We start from the raw sequence: 18,541 nt of genomic DNA, 5'->3' as shown, positions 1-18,541 counted from the left end.
TGCACCGCTTGGCAGAGAAATGAACAGTAGAGCAAGACTGATTTATGTAGAAATGCTGAACCTCATCGCTGAACTAGCCTTGTTGTGTGCAGCTGTACATGGTGGCCGACGGACGTTGCATTTACAACGGCAGAGTGGAGGACCTCCTGGGATTCTTGGCTCGGCATAACCTACATTGTCCACAGTTCCATAATCCTGCCGATTACAGTAAGTTGCACACACTAGGAACAAAGAAAAGCAAAGTTACCATAACGTTTGGCTGATGATTGGCGTCTCTCTGACTGGCGAGTACTATCCTTAAAGTAACGTTACGAGGACAATGTCAGTACTGAGATATTCGGAAGTAAACTAGTAGCTCGTGGTAGAAATTGCCGCTACAGCTTTTTTTTTACTGAACTTTCATTACTCTTTCAAGCATCAATATACAGAGCAAGGAAATAAGCAGTTTTTATTTATTGCGTTTTTGATTTATTTAAACTTGCGTGCCGTTTAAACCGAATGAGCAGAATGTAGCACTCCGGGCTATTAACTGTTCTGCAAGTTTGTAGCCTGCATACGAAAAGCTAATTGTCCGCATTTAACTTGGTGAAGCACTCTTGCGTATAGTTTCCTTCCATTTGTTTTGTTCTCGAAATTTGGGAATTCTCGTGGGGCCTAATTTCGCGCCTAGGGCATCCATCTTGTAATTAGGGAACACAAGATATTAGACACTATCAGATACTATTTCTGCATACTAGTGAACAGTGTTGCAAGATGGGGCAGTTTTTATAAAGATATCACACAGCTAAGGTAAAATCAGTCCCGGCGGGGGGGGGGGGGAGGCAGCACAGTTCAGTTCGCATCACACTGCTTGACACGGAAACAGAGACTGTCCATTGATCATATATAGTTCTAAACGTATGGAGTTCAAGAGGCAACTAAAACGTAGTTACTGCTTCACTACATCCCTTTCCTCGAAAAGAAAAAGAAAACATCCAAGGAAAGTGTGGTTGGCCTCTGCATAACCTGTTCGTCAGAGTCACTTGTGACGTCTTTCTTGTCGCAGTTTGTGAAGTGGCGTCTGGTGACTACGGCGACTGCTGTGATAGCCTCGGCCATGAATTCGAGGTGCCCGAGCCGCAAAACAGCGGCTTCATCCAAGGGACACGGACGAAATACGGAGGGATGATTATGAGCAACGAGGTATCTCACCCGGTGCTTACTTATAGCTACCATGTAACGCTCTTTCTTGCAAAGCAGAACTCGTCGGGTTAGTTGACATTAGTTTAGGCCTACAACGGGCTGCAATCGGTAGACGATTAGCTTACTTTTGAAGAGCTACGGTCGTGGTTTTGCACCTAGTGGTCGTACCAAAATAGTCAGTTTCCTACCATTAATTATTTTTTTAAAAACACTTGAAGTGATTCCAGGCCACATGGCATACGGCCGTCTGCTTGAGTACAAAAGCATTGATAAATAAGCAAATATTTCTGAATATCGCATTCGCAAAAAATAATCGATTTTGATGTCATGAGTGGCTCGAAAAATGCCGTAAGCTCTCCATTCTCTTCTTGTTCTCATTTTAATTTTATATTTCAATGCAGAGCACGAAAATAACGGCAGAGACGGATATGAGAAAGGAAATTTGGTCATAGTTTGGTGCTCGGCAGAGAAGGAGCACCACCGCGTAACCAAACAGCACTGTGACTGTGACGGTACTGTGAGCGGTACTCTCAAGTGCTTTTACGTTTTAACAGAGGCATGTTCTGCCTAGAGAACAGTCCATATTGCCGATGCAGGCTCTGTATCCGTATTGTGATAGCTAAAGTACAACCTGCGAGCACATTTGCATGGTGCTGATGTGAGTTTCTAACGTTACCCATTGCTGTACATTCCTGTAGTGTTGTTGTTGTTTATGTTCTTTCACGATGCCGAAAAGAAATGTGGTGTCGGACATGTCGCGCGAGAAAGGAATTCGAGGCAACAGGGAGTAGACGTGTTTTTTATCAGTAAAAAAATAATAAAAATAGCTGTGGGCCCCATAACTGCCTCACTGAACGATGGGCGCCTTGACTATTCCGCAGCCCAAAGGAGGTTACAGAACAGAGTCGAGGCGCGATGGTGTAGTAATTACACAAAATATATGTGCTCTCTTCCTGAGTATTCATTGTTTTTTTTTTTTACTAAAAATAAGATATCGCCGAAGACGCGAACAGTGGCTACTTGGCTTGAAGTTCTTATCAGCGTTAGTCGCTTTGCTGAGACGGTTATACATTCACGGCGCCACTATACTGCTTTCACTCAGAGCTTCAAGCTGACAGTGCAGTATGTTCCTGTGCACAGAAGAAGAAAAACACTGCATGTGCTTAGGAACTCCTGCCAACTTGCTGCACACGGAAAAAGTTTCTTTATACACTGCATTCTTTGCACGCCTGGCCTCTATCTTTGGCAGAAGTTCTGCTACAATGGTCAACAAAATCTCTAAGTAAGCTTGTCACTTATTAGCTAGACTTGAGTTGAACTATATTTATTTAACTTCAATGTGTGTCTTGCCTTGCATGCAAACTAGTTGGTATTTTGTCTGCGTCTCGAAAAAACATTAAATATTCTGGAACGATTCCTATACTGTGTGCAAACATTCTCTGCATGGATAACTTGTTTTTTTTCCTATTGTTTGTGCGTGTGAAATGGTAGGGCTAGACATATTGGCCTAGTAGTTTGAGCATCCGCCTCGCATGCAGAAGCGTGGGGTTCAATCCTCAGTACTGCCTGGTACCCACCGGTGATACAATAGGTACAAGCTTTTCCCTGGCCTGGTGCTCGGCTTATTTTGGGATGAAATGCTTGAGAATGGGTCTTAGACCCCACCTCGTGAAACGAAAATACCTTGTGTCGTAGCGCCATGGACAAATTAAACCGCATTATCATCATCATCATCGTTTAGGGGTTGTTTTTCTTAAAAGACGCAGCATTTCCTCGTATTGACACAATTAGGTTGGCTGACTGCCAGAGTTGGCAATTTTTCACACTCCAGAAAGCATCTCAATCGGTCATATTGCTTATTGTCACACACGTGAGCGTGTCGTCGACTCCTTGAGCATCACTAAGGGACCAAAAAATCTAAAAGAACAGGCAAGTTTTGTGACGATTACAATACGCTGAAAACAATCCAGAATGAACTTGACCGTTTGTTGCAGATGTACAAGAGAGAGTAATTCAAGAAACATTGTGCAAATATATTTCACTTCGTCACCCAAACTTTATGCAGCTACAACACGGAACTACCTTCACAAATATTTCTTCTTGGGTGCCTAAAGGTCTCCATTGCATAATTCGGACCTTGTTATTTGCGGAGATTGTGGTCCAGCCAATGAAAATTAAGCCTCCACCAACGACCTCATGGAAGTATGAGAATTATGGTTTCTTGGCCGACCCTCGAGAACAACAGTTATCTAGGTTATGAGGAGGAACAAGAGACAAATGCCACAAAATAGTTGCTTCGTTGTCTGTCCTGCTATCTTGCCTTTACTTACACACTTCTGTTGCTGAATGACACACATTTCGTGACATAAATGTTCTGTCTTTTATCCTGACAGCTGAAAGCGGAGGCAAACCGGAGGTATACCTTCGAAGTGAACCAGTTCCATCAGTTTCAAGTGCTCCTGAAGAGGTGTTGGCTCACGGTTTTGCGGAACCAGGTTTGATCCTTTCACACTTCAGAAATCTTTTATTCAGCGCACGTCTATGAGTGGTAATGATAAAAATGGTCGAGCTGGTTTATACGAAGAAAAAGACAATCTGTAGCTTTCTATGACAGCCCTAACAAAGTGGTTTTCATTGGCCGATCTGTAGTCGGATAGTGCAGCGATGAGTTCGAAGCTGGTGTCTGGAAAGGAGTATCACCTTACTAAAGTTCTTAATTGTTTGGAGCGTACTACTAAATATTCCGACTGACAATATGCCGGCCTCGCATGGGGATCCATTGCCAGAGCAATACACTTAAATATCGGCATTTTTTGCTATATGTGCCAATAAACAGGAAAGCCTAAAGATATATTACCTAATGTTCTCAAGAGCCCGAAACTGGCTCAAACAAATGTTTGGGGCAGTTACTGCTGGCGCTAGTTTAAAAAATTTTCATTGTTGTAGAGTGTCTCAATACGGTGACGCGACGGTGCAGGTGGCAACGTCTCTTCGGTTGCTGGCGTACATTGCCTTCGGAATACTGATGCTGATGCTCTTCTATGACGTTGGCAGGAAGGCGAGCATGGTGACTCAGAACATAACAATGTTCTTTTCACTGTGCTGCGTCTGCATCTTCCAGACCATCTTGCCGTCCGTCCTCATCTGTGAGTACCGATGATTTAAAAATGCAAAATTAAGCAGCTGGGATGAGTCGCATCTATGGGCCAGAAACGTGGAGGCTAACGAAAAGGGTTCAACTTAAATTGAGGACAACGCAATGAGCAATGGAAATGAATATGATAGGTGTGACGTTAATGACAGGCAGAGAGCAGAGTCAGGAAACAAACGCGTGTTAATGATATCCTAGTCAAAATCAAGAAATGAACTTGAGCAGGGCATGCAATGCCAAGGCAAGATAACCAATAGTAGTTAAGGGCAACAGAGTGGATTCCAAGAGAAGTCAAGCGTTACAGACGGCGGCAGAAAATTAAATGGGCGGATGAGTTTCAGAAGTTTTCATGGTTAAGATAGCCGAGGCTGGCACAGAACAGGTTTATTTGAAGTTATATGAGAGGTGCCTTTGTTCTGCAGCGTGCACAGTCAGGTTGACCATGATGATTATGATGATGAAAATAAATTGAAACTTTTTCAGATGTTTTCTATTTAAAATGTGGTGACTGTAGAGGCTAGTTACAAGCTTGCATTCAAGCGCAAACTATGGTACAGTCAGCAGTTTTTCTGCCCACAGTTTGTGCAGCAGGTATAGAGTAAGGCGGAACAAAAGCAACACGGATTACTTGTTTTTTAGAAAACGACGACTACGGTGGGTTTTAAAGTTAACATGCAGAAAGCCAAAGTAATGTTCAGCAGTCTAGCCAGAAAACAGCAGTTCACAATTGGCAGCGAGGTGCTGGAAGTGGTAAAAGGGCAGGTAGTGACAGCTGATCCGGGTCACGAGAGGGAAATAACTAGAAGGATAAGATTGGGGTGGATCGCATTTGGCAGGTTCTCTCAGATCATGAATAGCAGTTTACCAATATTCCTCAAGAGAAACGTGTACAACAGCTGTATCTTACCGGTACTCACCTACGGGGCAGAAACGTGGAGGCTAACAAAACGAATTCAGCTTAAGTTAAGGACAACGCAGCGAGCCATGGAAAGAAAAATGTTGGGTGTAAGGTGTAAAAGACCGGAAGCGGGCAAAGTCGGTGAGGGAAGAAACGCGGGTTAATGATATCCTAGTCGAAATCAATATGGAGAAATGGGCTTGGGCAGGGAATGTAATGCGAAGGCAAGATGACCGCTGGTCTTAAAGGGTAACGGAGTGGATTCCAAGAGAAGGCAAGCGTAGCAGGGGGTGACAGAAGGTTAGGTGGGCAGATGAGATTAGGAAGCTTACAGGCATAGGGTGGGCGCAGCTGGCAAAGGGCAGGGTTAATTGGAGAGATATGGGAGAGGCCTTTGCCCTGCAGTGGGTGTAGTCAGGCTGACGATGACGACGATGATGATGATGGTTAGCAGTTATAGCAAACTGAACTTCTCAAGAGAGGGAAAAAGAATAAGGGATGAACTTTGAAGCTTTTCCCATCATTTGAGTGAACAAGGAGATAACTAGTTCCTCCTTTCTTGCTGCATCATGACGACTGAAACTTACCACGCGGCCATTAGCTTGGGGCGGCCCCTGACATGCTATGAATATAGTTACGACGCCAGATACGCATTACTCGCACAGTACCAACTTAAAAGCGACCCCGAGTTTAGCGTAGAAATAAAAGCTCGTAAAAATCTCGTACACTGTTGTGTACATCTTCATCTTACGTAGAATGAGTCGAAAACAGCATATAGATGTAAAATATTGGACAAATTGCTGAAAAATGTGATTAAGCGATAATTCGCAGCAAATTGAGACGGATCGCTAGTGCATACTGATAAATGTCTTCTAGTTGCTGGCTTAAACAAACCACTGCACACGCATGTGGATTGCATCCTTTTGTGCATTATAAAGACGCATTACACTGCTATTTCCTTGTACTTTGCAAAGCGTTGCATCGCGCTGTAGATACAACTACAGCCAAAAGTTTCGATTATCACTAAAATATCACTCGAGACGTTCACGCGGCAATAAGTAGAAAAATATAACCTGATCCGGTGAGGACTAAACAGCTACAGTTAGCTGTCGTCCACTCTAGGGTTACATATTGCATGTCTAGGGAAGAACGTCTTTCCGTTCATGCGGAGAAGAACGTGTTGGATGGGTCCTTAGAACTTAAATATGTGACACCACGCAGGCCCAAAGGCGCTTAGTGTTAGGCAGCAGCGTTGAATGCCTTAACCTCATTGGCAGTTTTTGGTTTTTATCAGAGATGCGGCAGTTCAAGAAACTCGCTCACACATGCTGGCATCATATGGCATATCAGTGATTGGATACATACACACTGAGGAGTGGAGTCAGTAAAGAGTGAAGCCAAAGAGAAAGGGGGAATAGATATACTTTTGAATGGCTTAATATGTTGTAACACGCCCCCAAGCAATTTACAAGAAACCACCCTACTTCTAAAGCATTTACGGGTCATTGTGGGATTGAAGGCTTGTAACTTATGTCATTGTCTAAAACAGTGCAGGTTATCACACATTGTAAGAAATAAACAAATTAAAAATTAGGACAAAACCTAGCTAATAGGTAGACTTAAATCATCGAAAATCCCGGCACATTTCGGATGCTAAGCTAAATGATGTAAAATATGTAGCCATGTCATATAAATGTCGATTTACACGAAAGCAGATCACTTCTGAAACCTCTGAAATGTCTTCCAGGGCCGAAGGGCAGGGTTCTGAGTAGAATTGTAAAAGGCCGAGGTTCGCATAATTAAAAACGTAACAAAGTAACTTCAACTCAAATGCTATATACAATGAAAACGACATGATCGAAAGGAGATAAGCCAGGAAAACAAGAAAACGCGAAGCCAAGAAAGGGAAAAGGAACTAATGTCAGCATACAAGGATAACGCAGGGTGGACAATAAAACATTTCACGAGAACAGACGAAAATAGTAGTGAAATACGCTTCCAGCAGGCAAAGGGAGCCAAAGCTTGAAGACCAAGACACGCATGAAGTTAAGGAATGAAAGAAGACGGAAGGTGCTATGCGAGGAGTCAAATGGCAAGAAGACCCTTTTAAAGAGAGGAAAACAGGAAAAAGAACAAGGCAGTTGCTAGTGTTGATAATGACCGACAGGTGGAGCCACTATCCCTGCGCGCGAATATAGCATAGCCCAAACTTGGCGCACAACCTGCCAAGGCTGACGGCCCCTACAAAAACAACAAATCCCCCGTAAAAGCTTCTTGCGCCTGACAGAACTCCAGTTTTGGATGAATCACGGACGCTTGTCAATCACGAAAAGCAGAAATGACATCGATATAATAATTTCCAGCGCGAAATCTAACGGCCAATAACAAAATCCACTCAAGTAGCAGAAAATTAACTGATCAAAACCCCACATTGCGTACTTGAAGTCGAAGGTATGACGGAATATCGCCTGGCCGGAGGATGCATTATAATTAAACGGATGCCGACCAGCTCAATGAAATTTAAAGAGGATGTTTAGACTACAAGCACGAGAGCTTTGTTCACAATAAGGGGATCTTCGAAATGACGCACTTATATCGTAAAGAATAAGCGACGCAAAGAGCGTTCGTACATTGGTTAAATTCATAACACGGACAGAGAGGTTTCTGAATGTCGTATACGTAGTTCCATTTGCAGTCTTCAACCGTGTATGTATCGGGAAGTCAAGGAAATATTTAAAACGTCTAAAACAACTCGAATATTGTGAGAAAGCAATACATCAGCACGAACGTCCTCACTGAGCATGCAGTTACGACTGGCCAAGAGATTTACTCTAATTTTGCACAGGCAGGATGCCAACATTACGGATAAATCTCGAGTTTCTTATTAAACAAACCACAGGTCATGCATTGAACCGTAACGAGGCCAATTTTACCTTACATACGCACGTTCTCGGCGCCGATTATTAGAAACGACATTGACGAGCCATTTTATAAGTCACTTTATCGTGAACAAGGCCTCCGGACTGGGAGCCGAAACATCAGCTTTAGATTACATCATGTTGGTCCGCGACCCTTTCTTTATAGATTTCGTACTTACTGTAAACTCGAGAATTCACTGTAGGGAGCTCGAAATCTGGGGCATAGGCAAACTTACAGTGTTCCCGGAGTCTGACAGGTACCAGCGAAAGAAGATTTTCTAACGAATAGAGGCCGCCCTGATTACGCTCAGTGTTTGCACCACATTGTTGCCTGTCCTCTGTTCATGGGCATTTTATAGTCGACGATTCTATGTTACGTCGTAGTTTGTTTGGATCAATTTTAAAACAAAAAATGGCAGTTATGCCACATGCTGGTTTTAAAGTTGTATCCAGTCACCGCGAGTTAAAGAATTATTGATAAGACGTAGACATCAAATTTTTTAATGTAATTTTTTCACGTATGCACCAAATATATAATAACAGAATTATTAGCCCTTAGTGACGATATTAGCGGTGAAAAAATCTTGCTGCTACGTTACCTATGTTGTTGTGCAAGAAGCACGGACAAGTGGCATGAAGCCCGATTCTGGAGGCTCGTCTGAGGCTGTGGATGAGCTTTTCGACCCTTAGCAAGAAGTTCTAATGGCTAAGAGATATCGATCACATTGCCCGGGTACAGCATATCGTTAGTCACTTGAGGAATACGCCTAACCTAATGAGCCACCAAAATGGCCCCTGACGGCATTTAGATCAGTAAATGAAAAACTATCTGCTCTGTACTTCATTCAGTGAGCACCCGCTACTCACATAACTGAGCTCCTATCGACATCGTCCGCTAGATATAAAAGTTTGTTGACATGGCCCGCAGCAGTGAGCTCTGCTGAAATTCTTGAGATAACCATGCATCGACTTTTTCTTGAATAAATATCTCACGGCGTACAGGCTCAAACAGAAAAGAAAGGCAATACCGACAGGAAAATATGCTGCTACTGCAGGTACCCACTTTAACACATTTAAGACGCAGGCTGGCCTCAAATTTTGCAGGCGTAATCTTTAGAAATATCTTACCTTGTGGCGAGTACGGGCAGACTTTGTACGATGTCCAGTAGGGACCAAATTTTGTTACATTAAGTGTCACATCCGTCCATTTTTTTTCCAGAGGCTCAGACGAGGTCGTTTATAGTTGTGAATCATGCTAGCGGTCGCGACATTATTTTATATTTGTCAGCTTTTTTCGATAAGATATAGCACTCTTGTTGATAGAAGATTTATTTTTATTCTTTTACTGTTTTGCGACATGGTCTTCCACTTTTTCAGTTCCTCTCGACATCTTGGTTTTGGCAAGGGAGCAGCGAAACTGTTGGTACAGCCTCAAAGTTTACTACCTGGCAAACTACATCGCCGAGATTCCTTTCCTGGTGAGTTAGCGTCGACGCGAAAATGACTGTTGGCACCTTGAATATCAGGCAGCGCTGACTAAGGGAAGAAAGGGAAGAGGCGACGGGACTAAGGAAAACAGACAAAGAAGTTCCCTATGTGGTTTAGCCCGGGAACGCTGTCTGAGAGATACGTTTAAACTACGGAAAATTTGGATGTAGATGGGTCTATGCAATGTTTGTTTGGGACTTTGCTGTTGCAACATCCCAAACGCTTGCAAACTCTTTCTTGTGGCGCATGTGCTCTCCAGCGATCGTACCAAGTGTTGAGTTTGACGCGAAATAACCGTGCTATGTTGCTGAAGGAGTGACGGCACAAGAAACTCCTCTCACGTGATAACGGAAATGAAACTCTGACGCAGGTGTTTCCGCTCGGCATTCTTATCGCCATCATCTACTACCCTACGGGGCAGCCCATGGAGCTGTGGCGAGCAGCCTGCTTCATGCTGTTCTGCGTGCAGATCTGCTCCGTGTCGCAGTCCATCGCACTCATGGTTTCTGCTGTCGCCAAGCTCCAGGTAAATAAGTCGTCCCGCTGAATAAAAAGAGCGCCACCTAGAAATGATCTACGTGCGCATTGAAGCCCGTTGGAAAGAACGGAGATGAGGCCATATAACTCACGCCAACCGAAGTCGGGTTTTAGTGTAAAAGCACTCATACGCTCACCACCACCGACAAAGAATCTTGTAGTCTTTGGATCTTGTGCCGTAGCCTAGAAACAGCGACGTTACGTTAAGTTAAAAAGGTTTGGTTTGGTTTATGAGGTTTTAACGTCCCAAAGCGACTCAGGCTATGAGGGACGCCGCAGTGCAGGGCTCCGGAAATTTCGACCACCTGGGGTTCTTTGACGTGCACTGACATCGCACAGTATACGGGCCTCTGGAATTTCGCCTCCATCGAAATTCGACCGCCGCGGCTGGGATCGAACCCGCAACTTCCGAAGTTAAGAAGGAAATTAAATCAATATCCACGACTTGCAGTAGAACTCGCATTGGCGTGAACAGATCAGCTTCGCTGGCCACTGCACGAGAGCACTAGGCTGTCGCCACAGCCTATCACGCCTCGTGTTAAACTGCAACACACTCTCGCGCTGTGCATTGCAGATCGTCTTCTTCGTCCACTATTGTTGCCCTTGCTTTCGCACTCTGATCGGTTTAACCAAGTTAAGACCCTGACACTTTTTTTTGACGGCACTATAATGAACGTCGCCGACATGGTGCCAACCTTGTCTTTTGTCGGGAGTTCTGAAAAAAATGTGCCTGAAAAGAAGACCTAAATGCATCTTTCTCTTTAAATCTTTCTTTAACTCAGTTGTTCATTGTTTTATAGTTGCTCATCGTTTTATCGTTTATTTTTGTTATCGAGCTATCTTACTGACGTGGCACACCACGTGAGCCGCGCGTAACAACGCTTGTGACCACTGTGCATATAGATACAACGAGATGTATTTGCAGTTGTAATTGTTCAAGAGATTTTTCTCTTAGTCAATGGCGTCGGTCGTCGTAGTTTTTCGAACGTAAAACTCCTGTGTGTCGCAAGAACAAATTTTGTTGTTTCAAATTTATGTAATAGTTCATCCACGGTAAATTCAGTCTCGAACAGCTATACATAAGTTTGGCTTATGGCGAAAAAAGCTTGGCTTCTTCAAATCCTCTAATTGCCATTCGAAGGTTTTAGCGTCTATCTTATAAGAAGAAATGTTTATTTCCGGAATGTAGCAGTTCTTACTATTTCGTAGCATTTGTTTTTGGTGCGAAAGCACCGCTTCACGGGATTAAACAGAAGCAAGAGTCTTGTGGCTTGCATAACCTTGAGGGTGCATAAATAACATAAATATTGCCGTGACTGAGATTCGAACCCACGGCGGCGCGAACGGTTCAGCTTCGCTGGCCACTGCACGAGAGCACGATGCTATCGCCGCCACCGATCGCGCCTCGCGTTATGTTGTTGTTGTTTACCTCACACAATGGCACATACCCACAAGGGGGATTGGACATAACCAGGCGGTGACTATTTAAATGACCAGTTGCATGTGGCAAGCATGGGATGACCTACCAAAATTTGGATCCCACAGTTTTCGTAGCCGAGGTGGTTGCAGGAGGTTAGGGGGGTCATACAAACTAAAATTTAGGCAAAGAAGGGGTAGGGATTACTATAAGTGGTTGTAAAAACCGAATTAAAGAAGCTGATAATGGGATGGGCAGGACGAAAGCTCATGAAGGTAGACGTTTTGATTCTAGTAGATAATTTTGAACGGCAGATCAAACATTCCCATTGGTATGGCCAAGCATAGAAGCGCCAAGAGACAGAACAACCGCAGAAGACAGGCGCAAACTGAGATTCTGTATTGGAACTTCTAATAGTCGCCTCCTAATCGATGAGTAGCGACGGCAAAAAAGAAGAAAGTGCTCTATTGTTTCCGGCTCCGCACAATACGGACACAATGGGGAGATCGCCAGACCAGGCCTGTATAGGTAAAATTTTAGTTGCGGCACTCGGCAACGAAGCCTCGTGAAGGAAACTTCAAGATTGCGCGATCGCCAGACTGAGCTTCTCCATGGGAACAGTAGGTGCTGGAAGTCGTCCAAGGAAGTAAACGCTGATGCGCCCAATTCGTTCATTACAGTGTACCGTCGAAAGCGTGCCGCCGTGATGTAAGCAGTTGTTGGAAGCGGGTCAACAATCGGTCCACTCAGGGCTGCCTTCGCTAAAGCATCAGCTAATTCATTTAATAGAAGACCCCTGTGCCCAGGAACCCAAAGAAATCGAATTGATGTGATGTGTGGAGGGATCAGGAATTTTAGAATCCGAAAGAGCTGCGATTCAGTGGACGCCGAGAGGGAAGTGCATAAAGATAACGAGTCCGTAATTATTATTACTGCTGATAAAGAAATTGGCAAAACGCTCTCGCGCTGTGCACTGTATACATTGTCGTCGTCATCAACTAATACTACTATTGAACTAATATCGTCGCCAGACGTGTTGACGACACGAGCCAACCAGGCTAAACACGTTTTCGCAAGCGTACTCGGTTTAACTGCGTTAAAACCTCGCCACTTTTTTTCTCAAAGGCTTTCCTCGATGTATGATGAGCAAAACCCAGTTATCGTAAAGTTGCGACGACGAGTGGCAGAATAGCGCAGCCTTCTTTTTTTTCTTCCCTCCCTGGCGCACAGACGGCGTTGTTCGTCGCCCTGCCAGTGGTGGCGCCAGCGTTCTTCTTCTGCGGCTTCTTCGTGCCGGCGCACTTGCTGAGCCCGTACGTACGGTGGCTGACGGACGTGTCGTACATGTACTACGCGTACAACGGGCTCCTGCTCTCGGTGTACGGCTACGGCCGCGCTCCGCTCACCTGCGACGAGTTCATCTGCCTCTACGAGGACCCCGCACACTTCCTCGATGTGACCGGTGCTGCTGATAAGAAGATCCAAGTGATGATCGTCGTTCTGCTCGGGTACGAACTGCTGTGCAGACTGACTGCTTTCGTGCTGCTCAAGATCAGGCTCTCGCTGAAGGAGTGAAACCGTGGTGGCTCGACTCGACGAGCCGATACAGTTCTGTGTGCGAGAGTGGACAGTGTGTGTGCGTATGCGCGGGTGCGTGAGTACACAATGTATTACCAAATGCGCTGCACTATCTGCAGCTTGTTGAAGATGTGATTGCGTTTATGGTGGTTACTGTCGGCCTCAAAGCCCGGCGAAACTGATGCCCGCGGACTGAGCGTGCTTCGACTGGTGCCGTTTCGCTGTGCGCTTCTTGCAGCGAGAACTGTTTGTAGGACATTTTAACACCACAGCACGCGTCACGCCATCCGCTTTAGTCTGCTTAGCACGAGATGGCACTGAAAGCTCTTTACCTTGCTCTTTAATGGCAGTTGGCACTATTCTTAAATAACATCCTGATGCCCTGTCTCGAGAACAACGTTATAAAAAGGCTGCACATGCACCTTTTCTACTTAGGCATGTTAGGTAAATATGCCACTACGCTTGTTACTGTTTTTGCGCACTGAGTGTGATAACATGCAGTAAGCCAGCAGTTAGTGAGGGGGCCAGAGTACCTGTTGCTGAAGTGCCAGCCGTTCTTGCCACTTTCGCGGACGCGGTTACTGTGTATGTGTTTTTTTTTTAATGGAAGAGACTTTTAGCGTTTCTAGCACTTTTTAGCACTGAAGCACGCGTCGCCCCACCCAGTTTACTATGCTCAGCACGTGATGGCGCTGCAAGTCTGCTTAACCACAGATGGCGCTGCCCCAACCTTCGTTCCAAAACCCTAGATTGCACTGCATCCGCTTAAAAGGCGAGAACGCTGTAGGCAATGCTCAGCTGACATTGTTAAACCCCTGTTAAACCGTTACGTGACAACTTGTGGTTGTGCTGTGATATAAAAGCGATTGTTGATTAGCAATTGGTGGTTGGTCAGGAGGCTCAATTCAGCACTCGCGCAGTTCTGCGACTTACCAAGCAAGCGTAAGCACTGGTGGATTTTTTATCTTCAGGCAACGCAATGTAAGATGGTAGGGACGTCAGAAGTCTCGTGAGCGTTGTAGTCGATTGTATCTGGGGGTGGCAACAATGGTACTTCCCTCCTTCCCTCCCTGCCACTCGAGTGTGGCAGATGTAGCAATAATAATAATTGGTTTTTGGGGAAAGGAAATGGCGCAGTATCTGTCTCATATATCGGCGGACACCTGAACCGCGCCGTAAGGGAAGGGATAAAGGAGGGAGTGAAAGAAGAAAAGGAAGAAAGAGGTGCCGTAGTGGAGGGCTTCGGAATAATTTCGACCACCTGGGGATCTTTAACGTGCACTGACATCGCACAGTACACGGGAGCCTTAGCGTTTTGCCTCCATAAAAACGCAGCCACCGCGGTCGGGTTCGAACCCGGGTACTCCGGATCAGTAGCCGAGCGCCCTAACCACTGAGCCACCGCAGCGGGTCCGTAGTGGAGGGCTCCGGAATAATTTCGACCACCTGGGGATCTTTAACGTGCACTGACATCGCACAGCACAAGGGCGCCTTTTGCGTTTCGCCTCCATCGAAACACGGCCGCCGCGGTCTGGTTCGAACCCGGGAACTCTGGATCAGTAGCAGTTATGAAAATGGGCAGTTTTGGAAGTATTTGTCCAAGAGCAGTTTGCCGGGCCACATGAGTTCTGTAGTGTTTCTCTCAAGTTTAACGTCGAAAACGATCAAGCCTGTAGGATACTATACGTGATTGTCTGCTGAGGTGTTCTTTGTAGGGAATCGCTAACCTTGTGCTTGTACAGGGCAGTCTGCACTGTTTGTTTGAAAAAAAAAAGACAACAAATTACTTATACATCGAGGTACACGATCTCATTTCCTCGTTATGATTTCTCGAAGCGAGAAGACAGTTGGTTATAAAGATGAATTACTTTTGTCTTTGCCGTTTTGGCCTTGTGTATTCTTCATATAGTCTGTACATTCCAAGACAGAATAGAAAAGCGAATTGAAAGAATAGACGGGTGGAACTTGTTTTTATTAGTGATAACTGTCCTTGACTAAGATCGAAAATTTGGAATGTGACCTACTGTCAACCCTTTTGATCGTGGCGGATAAGGCTGTTTGTAATTCACTGCTGTGAGGAACACTACAGAGGGCAGCGTTTTGACACGGACAAAACAGACACCATCGTGCTGACTTCAACTCGTTCTTTATTTCTTCAGGCTTCTCCCTGTGTACATGCTATTTCTTCCCGAAATAGACAACCAGTTTAATTCAGTGCTGTGGTGCCCATCTTTTCTTCTTCCGTGTGAAAAAGTTGCGCTCTTTTGTGTTCCCTTTTGAGTAGGACAGTACACGTTTGAAATAAATCATCGTGTCTCACGGCTCTCGTTAGCAGCCAAGACGACGCTCTATAGCAATGGCACGTTGGAAATTAAGATTAAAAAAAATTGCTCCCCTAATTCGGCAACTTAACGCGAAATCGAGTGGCTGCTGGTGCCCATCGCGAATGTAGTGAGGTCGGCAGACAGAAAAGCCTCTTGAAGCCTAGTGGCTGCAAGGTGGTAACGCCATGAAATCACTGCGGACCCACATACGGTCACACTCAGAGCAACTGCAACCAAACGGGCTCTCCCGGAATAGTTTATGAAACCCTCAGCTCTACTACCTCTTTCGCTTGCCTCCGACGCCGCTTCGACTTGAGCAGTACGCACTGTGGAATCTTGAACATATAAGCCTGCTTGTGTCGCATTCAGTGGCATGCACCGCAAGGTATTCATGCCGTATCACCTTGCTAAAGCTTGTGCGGAACTAGGGTGTCTTAATGCCGGTTTTCCTAACTTGCCGGCAGCTAACTTGTCAGCCTGCCAGCACGGGTTGGAGCGTGCCACCCATGCACCACTGCGGAATAAGACGGCATGGGAAAAAACAACGCCGGTGGCACCGAGCGCCGAGCAAGGTGCTATTTTTTGTTTGTGTTTTCAAGGGGTACCCTCCAACTGAGAGCTCGCTTTGTTTCCTCATGCAGCACATCGCGCTCTTTTAAGCAATCCTCACCAATTGCTGCCGCTCCACTCGGTACACCTTGCTGCCATCTTTCACTCCTTTCCCCCTCACTTTACGAGCACCCTATCCGGAAGACATATCTTCCTGCCTTCCTTACTCACTCCACCCATATCCACTCCTCTTCTCATCGTTCACCACCCGTCTACGGACGACGCGACCCTACTACTACCTGACCGTGATGTCGAGAGTTGAGGCAGTAACAGCTATCGCTGTAAAGGCCTGTGCGCTTTGGCGACCGCGGAATGTTTCGACAACCACACTTGATATGTTCTCATTCTCCTGTTAATTACTTTGGAATTTTTAATATTGAGATATCCTTCGGTATTGGTACATGTACATAAACAAAAAAAAAACATGGGTTGATTGTCAAGGTTTTGCGTCTGAACTAATCTTTTCATCATTTATATAAACCACATATCTGCGGTGTCAGTATTTTTTTTTTTTCAGTGTGTAAGAGATAGATGCTGGTGTTTGTTTAGTGAGCCTGTACATAAGAAATCATCGTAACCTCTGTGAGTAATGAATCACGTCTGACTGTGGAAAAAGAAAACATGAAGCGTCTTTCTTTTTTGTTTTCGCGCGATTATTGCTCAAGCATTGAAGAGGAGAAAAAAAAATGTCGCAGCATTTGATGTCGTAAATTCCTGTTGCACACGAATAAAACATGTATCAAGATCAACATCACGCCTACGTAGTCTAAACTAACACCAACAAGAAGCCTTCAACCCATGTGACTTGAGTTCCGAGTCACCAATATAGCAGTTTCCTCCTCCACTTTTCCTATTGTGAGACGACGACGAACTGCGTACTAGGGCAAATGCCTTGTTTTAGCAGTCAAGCGCAAATGAAAGCATCGCGCTGCTTAAGACAGGAGCAGGATGGAGTGGCGCAGTGAGCCTCCAATGATGCCAGATTTGTTGCGCTAATGCAGTGTGACTGCGAAAGGTTTGAAAGACTACGTCGCGATTCATTGTTTTCCTTGCAAAACACTCCGTACCGACAGCGGCCCGAGAGAGTGAGTTTCAAATTGCCCAGCTTATAGGAGTTCCTGGCAGGACTTTAACTGCATATTGGATCTCTTAGCGCTATATTGTAGTCTCCAGTGAAAATGGAACGAGAGTAGTTAACATGATGCTGTGCTTTTTTAGAGAGGTTGATACGGGTCTGGCAGCCTTAAGCGCTTGCACTGCACTTTTTTTCTTCGAAAAATCAAAACAGGCAGAGTTTAATAGAAACGGTATTTTATTTAAAGATCAGAAGGAATACTGTTGGCAAATGAATTGAATCAGGAAAACTTAGTCGCTTTGGAAGAACTGTACGCAAAAACAATCAAATGATATTTAATATCTGTGAAGTGGTACTGCCGGTGGTATCACCGGCAATGCCGAGAAATCTTGCACGAGTATTTTCGAACTAGGAATGCTTCATGCTTATGGGTGCCTCGCACTTTGACAAATAAGTGAAATTATGTATGTGTTGAATGGTACGAATAAATGTTGGTGAGGTGCTCTAGAGATTACTCTGGACATGTTCCTTATGTTTAAAGGTAACTAGACCTGAACTGACTTTTTTTAATTCGAAGGATGCTTGCCAGCCGGATATGTCAGTTTTTCCCACACGGAGATCCACCAAGAAAAGATCCCCTTATATTTTCTTTGTCAAATTTTTAGGGGAATTCCCCAAGGTGGAATAGATTTGTAATAAGGGAGCAATTACTCAGTGACGTCCACCCGAGCGCAGCCATACGACCACAAAGGAAAGCTATACAGCTGTCTCAGAAACTTCGTAGTTAAAGAAAAATTAGTCCTGGTCTGAGATTCGAACCTGGGACCACCGCTTCACCGGAGCAATCACTGTACCTATTGAGCTAACCTGGACAGCAAGCCTGTGGTAGGGCGAGAGCGAATTGATCAATAACTTGAAGTGAGAACTATGTTGGTCAAATGTTTAGGGAAATCCCCCAAGGTGGAGCAGACTTGCAATAAGGAAGCAATTACTCACTGGCATCCACCCTTGGCCGTATGGCTGCGCTCGGGTGGATGTCAATGAGTAATTGCTCCCTTACTACAAATCTACTCCACCTGGGGGGATTCCCCTAAACATTTGACCAAGAAAAGATAAGGGGACCCGAAGAATCAGCGAGAAAACTGGGGCCGGGCTTTCCTCGCTAAAGCGGCAAAGTCTCAACTGTTCATCTAGCAGAACAAACGAGACCGTGATAGATGCGTGACGCAGGCAGCTAAGTGAGAAGTAAGAAAAATGGTAAATTATCAGGCAGTAGTTGCTGGAATCTGCTTTTACCGAGGCTCATTTATGTGGACTTTATGTACTGTCTGGGTGAGCAGCAGTACACGCCTCATCGAACGCTG

General features: G+C 45.1%; 1 protein-coding gene across 1 annotated transcript in view; it reads left to right on the top strand.

Annotated features, from left to right (window-relative positions):
* The window catches only part of LOC144136785 (ATP-binding cassette sub-family G member 4-like), a 34,390-nt gene extending 20,181 nt beyond the window's left edge, over positions 1–14,209 (top strand). Inside the window, exons 7-13 of the mRNA XM_077669408.1 lie at positions 93–207; positions 1,046–1,182; positions 3,576–3,677; positions 4,160–4,328; positions 9,527–9,627; positions 10,008–10,163; positions 12,822–14,209. Coding sequence (XP_077525534.1) covers positions 93–207; positions 1,046–1,182; positions 3,576–3,677; positions 4,160–4,328; positions 9,527–9,627; positions 10,008–10,163; positions 12,822–13,166 — 1,125 coding nt within the window. The 3' untranslated portion in view covers positions 13,167–14,209. The remainder of the gene's footprint in view (positions 1–92; positions 208–1,045; positions 1,183–3,575; positions 3,678–4,159; positions 4,329–9,526; positions 9,628–10,007; positions 10,164–12,821) is intronic.
* The last annotated feature ends 4,332 nt before the right edge of the window (positions 14,210–18,541 follow it).

This window comes from Amblyomma americanum, chromosome 6, assembly GCF_052857255.1.
Source record: "Amblyomma americanum isolate KBUSLIRL-KWMA chromosome 6, ASM5285725v1, whole genome shotgun sequence".
NCBI classification, from domain to species: Eukaryota; Metazoa; Arthropoda; class Arachnida; order Ixodida; family Ixodidae; genus Amblyomma; species Amblyomma americanum.
Note: the sequence above shows the minus strand (reverse complement) of the source record. Positions and strands in the feature narration are given on the sequence as shown.